The sequence below is a fragment of the Zophobas morio genome, unplaced genomic scaffold (genome assembly GCF_036711695.1).
Source record: "Zophobas morio isolate AGI-343-1 ecotype UQ-CSIRO unplaced genomic scaffold, CSIRO_AGI_Zmor_V1 ptg000017l, whole genome shotgun sequence".
NCBI classification, from domain to species: domain Eukaryota; kingdom Metazoa; phylum Arthropoda; class Insecta; order Coleoptera; family Tenebrionidae; genus Zophobas; species Zophobas morio.
The window spans coordinates 9834489-9845687 of record NW_026972122.1 but is presented as its reverse complement, the minus strand read 5'-3'; the positions used below and the strand labels follow the sequence as shown (position 1 = coordinate 9845687).

Below are 11199 nucleotides of genomic sequence, written 5' to 3'. Positions count from 1 at the left end.
TCTTATGCAAGTTACAGAGAAGTACACTCCTATACCACCAGGAAAAAGGACAATATATATCCAGATTACACAAAGTGGTACCAGACACTGCGGAATTTGTTTCTATAACGCGTTATCCGATCATGTTAAGCATTTGCCACTTGGTATATTTAATAATAATGTTACGTTGAACGGGTATTTAAAATAGGCGTGAGCAAAACTCAACAATTTATTTCTTAGTAACTCAGATTTACACGACTGACCACACAGCGATTATGTGCACAATAATTCCTTTTTTTTTAACAATTGCCGCTCGGCCGTCGTCACCGACGATGAGTCATCCATCATCGCCGTACATACTAGAACCCATAAAGGTCGTACCGGGGGGGGCGTGTGGGTTTATTTCGTAACAATAAATTTAAAAAAATCTTAACAAGTCGGGTACTATATAGCATAAGAGAATATTGGAAGTGTGACTTTGGTGAAATATAATTTTAAGTTTTGGTAATTTTGTATTCGCTGACTTGTGTAAAACATTTGTGTACTATGCACCAATTAACTCAATCTCAGTTTCAATCTCAATTCAATTTCAATTTAATTTCAATTTCAGTACTAACCGGCTCCATGCTTCCATGCGGATTTTTTCTTTGCTAATTTGACATAATTAATAGGCAAAAGATATTTCAAAATCTTTAAATTGTCAATTTTGTTCTATAGCACCGTGATTTTTGTGGTTACTATTTATTGCTTTTTTGTTGCTAGGATTTACTAAAATAAATTAATTATACCTATTTATTCTTGATTGGATAAAACACAACACCCTGTATAGAGCATTTTGTGGACAGGTTATATTTAAAATTTAAAACTTAAAAATTTGCTTCAGAGTTGACTACAATACCAAAAAATTGCGCACTATGATAAAAAAGCAACAAATATACAAAAGACTATACTGGTATAAAAAAAATCATCGTGTGTCAAAAAATTATCATATCACAGATTGTTTGTTTTTCAGTAAATATTTTAAAATAGTGTACAAGAATTGAATATAATGGTGCAAAACTCTGATATTACATACATGAAAAATTATACAGGGTTATTCAGCTAAGATCACCCATTTATGTTTTGAAAATAGGCAACCCAAAATACTTATATACGTTTCCGTCCGTCTGTCTGTCTACCGGCTATCCGGATTTTTATTAGATAGACAATCTCTGAAACTACTCGACCGATTGTTGTCAAAGTTTATATCTGTATTATAATATGTACATTCAAATCGACGGTAATCTGACAACACAAAAATTCCATCAAAGAAAAATCTTTAAAGCATAGCTATCTTTGACGGTGTTTTTATTGCTCTTTCGGTATAAGGTAGTAATGGAAAAATATCTATAACGTCACCCCTTTAAACGTGTCTTAACGATAGACAAATAAAAACTAGCTGAGCAATTTTGTTTGTTGATTTATAAAGCCATATAGGTACTGTGTTAATGTGAAATACAACTTTAATTTTTCCCATTACATGTTTTACATTTTTTTTATTACCTAGCCAACATTAAATTATGCAATACGTATAATTATAAAGAAAATTACTGCTGTAACTCACTTCATTGTAAACTTGATGTCTAAGGTTAATTAAAAACAGGTATAATTACGCCGTAAAAAAATACTCACCTTTTAGATCATACATGTCACAGTAGGTTTGAAATGTAAAACACCAAGCAAGTTGAAAAAAATTGTATTACCTATTCGACATTAATAGTAACAAACAAAAATGTTTATATCAATAATTGACACAACTGGAGACCAGTTGAATTCGTATACTTTGTACCTGTAGTATAAAAAATTATGAAATTTTATTATTACTATTGCGTGGCTATTTTCTAAAACACATACAAATACAGTGACAATACTGAACATTTTGTATACCTACATTGTATCAGGGGTATTCAGAAATCATTAGCGATAAATGCAAATAGATGAAACAGTATAATAAAACGTAATTTATGTACATACATTTTTTATTGTTATCAGTTACAAAAGATGGCAATTAATAACACATCCACTTCAATTACCTAGCTTTTACAAAAGTTATATATTTGGCTAATGTTCTTGTAAACTGAATGTATCTACTATAAATATCAGGTGATCATTTAAATCTGGCGTCGAAAAATTCTACTGGTTTTAGGTTACTAAGAACTGAGAAAGTTTCTTAACGGGAACAACGCATTGACACCAGATTTAAAGATGCACTGGATTGAAGTAGGACACTTTGCTAAACACAAAAAACAATTTCATGGTTGTGGTACTGCATATCCTTGACGATTTAGCTCCTTAAGAATCGACTTGTTTTTACGGAACCCATCTAACCAATCCTTGTAATCGTAGTGCGGTTGCATCCCCCCGTATATGTCGGGCAAACATTTGGGGTCCACATGTTGGTGTAGACTTTCCATATCGTTTCCGTGGAAGTACAGTCTTTCTTTCATTTTGTCATGCAGCAAAGGTTTAAAAAAATTGAAGAAGGTTTCAAACATCCAGGAATTATTAATGACATGCATTGCTTCTAGTCTCATGGGTTGTGACGACTTAAAAAACATATATCAAGAATTATTACTTTATGGACAAGAGTAACCTGTTTACCACGGCGATCTGGATAACCTTACGGGCTAGAGCTGGAGTCATATATAATGCGTGCTGCATGGTGATTCCCTCGAAATCCAGGATACAAATACCTCCCATCATCTGGGCTTTTGGTTCAAGGATTGCTAATTCCAGAATTAGCAATGATGCACTCAATACATCATCTACCGTGAATGTATCAGGATGCCATTTGCCTAGTTAAAGAAAACCATTAAGAAAATTAACGCAGTTTTCACTTCCGTGAAGGAGTCAGTAGTTCATAAAACTATTAATTACATGCAATCTCTCATGTTTGTTCGGTGAACTAAAACATCTTACTTTATTGTAATTAACCTGACGTACCAATCTTGTATAAAAGTATTCTTTTTCCTGCCTGGTCTTTGTAAGGTGGAACACTAATTACATCGAGTTCTCCGACTTTTTCCAAAAGTTCAAAGCCAATTCCGTCGACGAACTGAGGGTTGTCTTCTCTGAGGTCACAGTAATTAACTAACTATATTTATGTTATTGTTTCGAGCACGGAATGATTGTTATAATACTTACAAGTTTGTGGGCTGCCTCTAAGCTGAATTTCCTACTTCTTAAGAACCGTAGCAAAAATGCATCGTCCACTCTATGAGGTGTACACTCCCCTTTAGCTGAAAATAAAACGAAACAACCGTAAGAGCACCAGAAGCAATGGGTACTTTCTATAACAATAGAAAAATTTTTAGTATGGAAGCTAGGTAACAATAGTTAAGCATCTTATTCGTTGACAATTAGGTTCGGCTTGAGTAATTTTACAAATTATAGTCAATAAATAAGTTCATGCTTGTTAATAAAGTGTTACAATCTCGTTACGGCGTATATATATAATTATTCAAATGGTTTGTGGTTTTCATGAAGTGGTTACCTTACGAAGAACTAAATTAGACTGAGACTATTTTTTTGTTAAAAGATGTAATAGTGACGGTCTCTCGTGAACGGCTTGTTTGCAGAGTGCGTTTTGTACCAATTTTAATGTGTGGTAAATAAATCACTTTCTCGAAATGAATTGTTGCGACAGTTTATCGTCGCCCGCCATTTATCAGGAGCAATTTTTGTAACACCAGAATAAAACTTTCATTTCATCGTTATCTTGCAATCGATTTATTAATGATTTTTCAGCCTACACTGCATTATCTGCACTTTCGTCCCATAAATAAGTTGCCGGTTCATGGTAATTGTTGCGAGGTTGCTGTTTACACCATGTGAGTTTATAAAAATTTCCCTCGAAACAGCTGGACCTGTGTTTGAAAGTAGAACGTTCATGGTGTTGGCGAAAAAATCCCCTTTCGCACTATTTCGTTTTTTCGAAATATATTCTTACTCGAAGAATTTGAAAGTAACATTTAAGGAAGAAAAATGTACTTATTTAACTGAACTGGAAAGAAAACTTAAACAAGTTAATCAACAATAAGTAGTTACTGATTATTAAGAAGGGTGATAGTACAATATTTTGGGTACGGTTTTAAACTTGTTTTTGTTTTCAAGATCGTTAGAGTTTATATCAAAATGACTAAAGTTAGTTTTCACATTCTTACCATTTAAAGTTTCAATCGAACAAAAAAGAATCTAGTTTATTTAGTGAATGGCTACTTTAATGTTTTATCGACGTTCTATGACTTAATAAATCGTATTTAAATAAAAAAAAAATAATACACAAAATGAATAACTTTCATATTTATTAGCCAAAAGTAATGACATTACGTTTTCAAACGGAAAATAATCACCCACGAGCACTGCATACGTAAATACACCTAAGAAAAAAATATAGGGTGACTCACCCTGTACTTCAATACAAGGGGTTTACTAACTTGCCGTTATTTTTACAATAAATTGTAATAGAGTCTATTAGGCGACTGTTTCTAGACGTTTCATAGCCCCTCGGATACGAAAAATTGATCTCCCGTTTCCGATTGTCTGTCTGTGGTTTGATGTCTGTGTCGATTTTTATTAGACACATCAATCTCCGAAACTACTGGACCGATTTCTCTAAAATTTTCTATGCATTTTCGAGTACCGTGTACATGGTCAAACGCTACTCAAAATTTGTCTAGTCGTCCCCACCAACCATTTGATGACGTCCCCGCAAAACATTGCTTAGTATTTACATCTCATATAAATTTTATAAAATAACATACTCCTGTATTTGTGGTTTATGAATGTGTCTTGAATTTGTTTATTATTATTATAATTATTTTTATTATTCAATATTTCTCGCAATAACGTTGATCTTTAAATATATACAACCCCTTGCACTGTAACTAATTTATCTGTACTTTAGCAACACATACTGTACTTTAAATTAGAAGGAATATTTTAATTTCATAATTTTTCGAAGAAGCTGAATTTGTTGGACTGTACTTCAAGGAGAGTAAATAACCTTGCCCATTTTTTTGTTTGTATTAAGAAAATAATTTTTCCTTTAAAGCTAAGAAATTTAATATAATTTACTTTCAGAAAATTATTCTGTCACTGACAAGAGGGTTTTCTGCTGCATCTTTCTGAAAAAACGCAAAGTTTTATCCAAGTTTTGAGCTAAAATTTAAGGTAGCTGTTAAAATACACAGGTTCACCTTATTTTAGGCATTAATAAAGTAGATAATGCAAGGTTGTTTAGTCTCTTTTATGTACACAATGATAATAATTTATTCATACGAAAATCGACACAAAAAATCTTGCATCTGACTCGCCCAGAACATGCATTTGCGTAGTTTCTGGCCTTGTGATACAAGTAACTGTTTTAAATTTAAATGTTGCGGTCAGTTTGCAAAAAAAGTAAATCAGATTTTATGGATAGAGAGAATCGGAAATTTTTAAGAACGTTTTTTACTGTTTTGTCCTATTTTATTATTTTGGACACCATGTTCTAAATAAAGTTGAATACTGCTAACTTGGTTGTTTTATCCTGTGATAGTAGTAGAATCTAAAAATTTAGTCAAAAGTTATTTCCATAGAACTTCCCTTGCTCCTGAAGTACAGCCCAACAAATCCTGCTCCTTGAAAAAATTTTTATTTTTTGATAACCTCTATAAAGTTAAAACCAGTGGCGTAAATAACACTCCTGCAGCTATTTTAATTTGAATTTTTCAATTTTTCATTTTTTTTTTTGTTTCCCCAGGTTTTCGATTTGCAATTTTTCGAGTTTTCAAGCTTAAATCAGTTTTTCAGTTTTACAACTTTTGAATTTCTGATTTTTTAGATTTTCCAATTTTTCAATTTGAAAGATTTTTCGATGTTTAATTTTTCAATTTATCTATTTAATTTTTCAGTTCTCCAAATTTTCTATTTGTAATTTCTCGTTTCTGTTTTTATTTTTTTTATTTTTACAATTTTTAGATTTTTAATGTTCCGATTTTATAATTTCTTGTTTTTTCAATTTTTCATTGTATTTGTTTCTTCAGTTTTAGGATATGTAACTCTGTAACGAATTTTCATTTTTAAATTTTTCAATTTTTCATTTTTTCAGTTGTTCATTTTTTCAATTTTTTTATTTGCAATTTTTCCTTTCTGTTTATTATTTCTTTTATTTCTACATTTTGTCGGTTTTTTAAAGTTCTGATTTAATCATTTTTCTTTTTTTCAATTTTTTGTTTCTTCAATTTTTTATACGCAATTTCTTTGGTTTCCATTTTAAATATGTAATATAATAATTACTAAATAAAATGTTTCACTTTTTCAATTTTACGATTTCAAAATTTTTCAGTCATTGGATTTTAAAACTTTTTCTTATATTTGATTTTTCAATTTTTAATTTATGAATTTCTGGACATATATATATTATTTTTCACTGTGACAGTGTTCAATGTTTATCGACTTTACCATTTTGAACATTCTATAATTTTTAGATTTTACAATTTTTGGGTTTTCCAATGTTTCGATATGATTCGTATTTCTTCTTCCCAGTTTTTCGATTCATTTATTTTCGATTTTTAAGTTTCTCAATGGTCGGTTTTTCAATGTTGTTTCAATCTTTCCTTTCTTCAGTTCTTCCATTTGTAATTTCGATTTTCCACTTTTTCGAATTTTTCAATTTTTTCCGATTTTTTATTTTTTTCTATTTTTAATTTTTCGATCTTTCAATTTTTTCATCTTTCTATTCCAAAATTGCCAAAGCTGCAAAATTGTAAAATTGAAAAATCAAAAATGAAATTACGAAAAAACACAAAATGAAAAATCTATAAATTGGAAGTCAAGAACCTGAAAAATTGGAGGAGCGAATAATTGAAAAATCAAAGGATTAAAAATTGAGAAACCTCAAAATCGAAAAAGTCCAAAATGGAAAAAACGAAATATGTATTGTAAAATCGAAATATTGAACATTAAAGAAATCGGAACATGGAATAATTGAGAAATCCAAAAACCGCAAAATTGAAAAATTAAAAAGTTGGAAAAACGAGGAAATGAAGAAAACAAAAAAAGAAATTTAACGAATTGAGTAAGATAAGACAAGATAAGATAAGTTTATTGCACAATAAAAGGTTAGCTAACAGTGCATACTGATAAATAACTTAACTAACCTAAGAATAAAATAAATAAGTCGTACATAAAAACTTAAGATGATACAATAAAAAAGAAAAAAGAAGAAAGAAAAAACTATAAAATTGAAAGAAACGTTGACAAATAAAAGAAACTAAAAAACGAGAAACTGTAATATAAAATCGAGAAAATAAAAACTAAAATGTCGGGAAAATGAAATGTAAAAACCAAGAACTTGAAAAATGCGGGAACGGAAAATAAAAAAATCAAAAAATTAAAAATTGAGAAACTGAAAAATCGAAAAATTTGTAATTTGTTTTATTGTAATATCGAAAAATTTAAAAATTGAAAAAGTTAAAATAGAAAAAGCAAAAAATTATGGAACCGAAACATTGAAAAATGGAAAAAATTTAAAAATTCAGAAAACGAATAAACGAAAAATTGTGATATCCAAAAATTGTAAAATTGGAGAAAAAGTAAAAACTAAAAATTGTGACATAAAAAAATTGGTCCAAGGTATCTAGATCCAGATTTTTCGAAAAATTGTAAGTTATGATTTTGCGAATTTTATTTTTTTTATGATAAATGTATAAATAATTCTAAAATCATGGATAAACCACAATTATAGAGTCATAATATTTTCCAAATTTCAGAGAGGATTACTCGGACAAATTTTGAGCTCAAGTCATCAGTTTCTTGGTAGGGGATAAACGAATAAAAAATTTTTATTAACTAGTTACCACGTTTACAATAACCTTAAAACGTTTGCAAGAATTCAGAATATTCGATTTTACAATTTCAAAGTATTTTTTTATAATACAATTTTGATTTTTTTCTACAAATTTGGTTATCCAGATAATAATTCAATACGGATTCATAAACCACATGTGAAGTAATATCTTGTTTTATAAAATTGGAATAATATTTACTAATGTAAATTTTGGAGATGACGTCATACAAATATAACATTTGACAACAAGCGATCGAATAATTTCGGAGATTATATGTCGAAAAAACCTTCGGCAGACGGCAGACAGACAGACAGAAACGGGCGACCTATTTTTTCGTACATACTTTAAGGTTCATGAAACGTCGAAAAACAAAGTATCCAGTCGTCCAATAGACTCGAAAAAAAAACATGAGGGAGTAACTTTTTGGGGGTTTGAAAAGTCATAAATCTTGTGATTCTCGATTGAGGTATAGTTTCGTTTTATTTACATTTTCAAAAAAAAAAAATAATTTTCTCTTTGTTCAATACAAGTGTAACATTGACACTACGATTAGATGGAATCAACTTTTTTACAATCAGTGTTTGCTTCATTACTTAGAAGTGCTGCCCGAGGTAAGAAGAAATTTTTAATAACCGCAATAACTTCAATTTAATTGTTCTCGCTTAATTGTTTATGCATAGCGTACTTACATAACAACATTACTCATGAAGAATAACTGCACGAATTGGCTGAAAAAAATAGAAAGCGATTCATCAAGTTTAATCACTATGACTTGCGATGAACGGTACTTGTTCTTCGCACGCTTGGTTCGTGAACCCAGCGTTGGAAGTGTTAAGTGACAAAGGTAAAAGTCGAATATACTTCAATAAAGAGAAATCACTTTGCGTTACATTGTTGTTTAAATAAAAAAAAAATGGTGATGTAATGTTCATTGTCGGTAAGAGCGGGCAATTTTCAACGCTTTTTTTTCGAGAAATTTCATTGCCTTTTTCGACTTGTGCATCCACATACGTTGGATATAAGCGAAATTGTGATGTTCCAAGCTATAGTTAAGTTAAAAGTCGCTTAAAAATATTTGGAGGTACTTACAACTACCCACATTTTTAGCTTGTTATCATCTAATCGGTCGTTGTATGTACTTGTACATTGATAGTTCGAGGTTGCTTTTGGGAAAAATACACAGGTACTCACTGGTGTCGATTCAATTAATTTTTTAAGAAAATAAAAAAAACAATTTTCTAAAGCTATCATGTTGAGGTAAAAAAACTTGTCATGTTGGCATTATGTATTAATGCATTTTAAAAATAAGTGTTTATTTAATTCATCGACAAAAGTAGCAACAAATAGTAATATTAAACCTCCTGAATTAATTTCATTGCAAAAAATACATTATGTGACATCAACAAATGAATAGTTGTATGATAAATTAGTTATAGCATGGGGTAACAAGGTCTTCGTACTGTTTTCAACTGAAGAAAGCCATTAGGAATTATCAATGTCATAATTATTTTTTGTTTGCTTGCTAAACAAAATGCGCTCTAAATGGAAATGAAAAAAGTAAGTTTCAGGTTGTGCGTGATGTAATTTTGTGAAGTTTTATTCGCGGAATTATTATAGAATGAACTTGGCGAAGCTAAATAGACATCGACGGAGGTCAAGGTAAAATCCAGTTCCACTGTGGTACCGACCGTAAATTAGTTCTTTGACTGCGTTATCAGTTTATGATATAACATTCGCAACTTTGGCCGACTTCCTTGTTTAACCGTTAGACACAGTTTTTTAATATCTCGATACTGTTACAAATAATTAAAAATTTTCAGAAGGTACTGTCCTTGCTCTCGCACAAATTCACTGCGACAGTTTCGAGTTGATGAGTGGTAACTATTTATAAACAATAACCAGATGGCTAGACCGTAATTACAGAAAAGTAGAGATGTATGATTACAATTAGGAAAAAAAAATGAGCGCATTTACTGAAGGTTATGACTGACATATCGCATGTGTTTTTGATTTATTTAGTTCATTACGGATGATAACGCATTACTCTGAGCTATATAAGGCAAACCTGCTTTCTAGTTATTTCCTCTATGGAAATATAAAATATTTTTCCAAACGGATGATAAAGTGACATGTAAACATCTACGAGCAAAAATAATCAAGCAAAACATGTAGAAGCCATTTTTAATTGTTAGTTGCCTGCTACATAATACTTACAATATATCAAATCCTTAAATTCCTCTAACGTTTGGCATCTAGTGTCCGGATCTTCTCTAATATTTTTTTTAGCCCATTTCAAAAGTTCTTCACTCGGGTCGCTCAAATCCAGCTCAGATTTAATCTCGATATCCAGTGACATCCTGTCTGCACAATACAGAATAAAACTGACAAAAGTAAACGTCTATTAGCTGTGTTTTTTGTTCTTACTGACGAATTTTAAAAACACTTGAGCGTAAGTACTCTTTTTTTGGAGATATCAGACGAACTCGTTCAGAGTCCATGGGAACAACAACAATCTCAACAACAAATGCGTGTTATCAAAGTTTGTTATGATGAATTGTTCTTGTTATTTTCATAAAATAAATAAAATATTTTCCGTACTACATGGACGTTGACGTATTTTAAATGCGTGCCAATAATTACAGTACTTACATATCTGTTCCATTATAAATCACTTATTTAAAATTATTTTATTGTTAAAAATCCGGTTTTATGAAAAATTGTGTATCTCATTTGTTGGCTCACTAATTACACAAATAACTTTTTTGTTAACATAATTAAAAAAAAATAAACAATAAACGAATGACGTTAAAAATATCTATATTACTTAATTTTTTTTTTTTCAAATTCATGTAACCTATATATTAGTTTGTTGAAATTTTTTACTTACCTCAAATATAACGTCACAATGATTAAATATAAATTATTATGTTCACTACCACTGTCGTCGATAATTAAGCGGCATCGGGCATCGCGCGCACTGTTAAGTACTGAACAGCGAGTGAAATCCAAACACTTAAGGCTGTACGTGATGCCGAGAATGAAGAGAATAATGTGGTGGAAGCAAAAAAAAAATAATAGCTACCAAACGACATTAGTAGTCCAACTTTTGGAACAAGGAAAAATTTTTTATGTTATACACGCAACCTATATTTAAAAGGCTTAAAATCACGTCTCCTCTCTAACATCTACTTCTTCTCAGCTTAAGAAAAAGTGGTTTAAAATTCTTTAGACAGACTTCCTTCGTCCTTGAAGCACAAAATTCTGCATGTCTGAGTAATTTTCTTAAAAGATTTATTTTTTTAAGTACTTAATTGTTATAGACGGTCTTTTTCTGAGAAAACTGGAAACA

General features: G+C 30.4%; 1 protein-coding gene across 2 annotated transcripts; it reads right to left on the bottom strand.

Moving 5' to 3' along the window:
• Positions 1–1979: 1979 nt before the first annotated feature.
• On the bottom strand, positions 1980–10866 carry LOC135130362 (clavesin-2-like). 2 transcript variants are annotated; one of them, XM_064057732.1, is made up of 6 exons: positions 10738–10866; positions 10065–10211; positions 3163–3257; positions 2962–3112; positions 2620–2813; positions 1980–2564 (listed from the first exon to the last, which is right to left on the bottom strand). In XM_064057732.1, exons 2-6 carry the CDS (start codon positions 10204–10206, stop codon positions 2271–2273), a joined length of 876 nt encoding a protein of 291 aa, XP_063913802.1. In that variant the 5' UTR covers positions 10207–10211; positions 10738–10866; the 3' UTR covers positions 1980–2270. The 2 variants fall into 2 exon arrangements, with proteins under 2 accessions (XP_063913802.1, XP_063913801.1); XM_064057731.1 differs by lacking the exon at positions 10738–10866 and adding an exon at positions 10275–10376 and having other exon boundaries at positions 10065–10231.
• Positions 10867–11199: the final 333 nt, after the last annotated feature.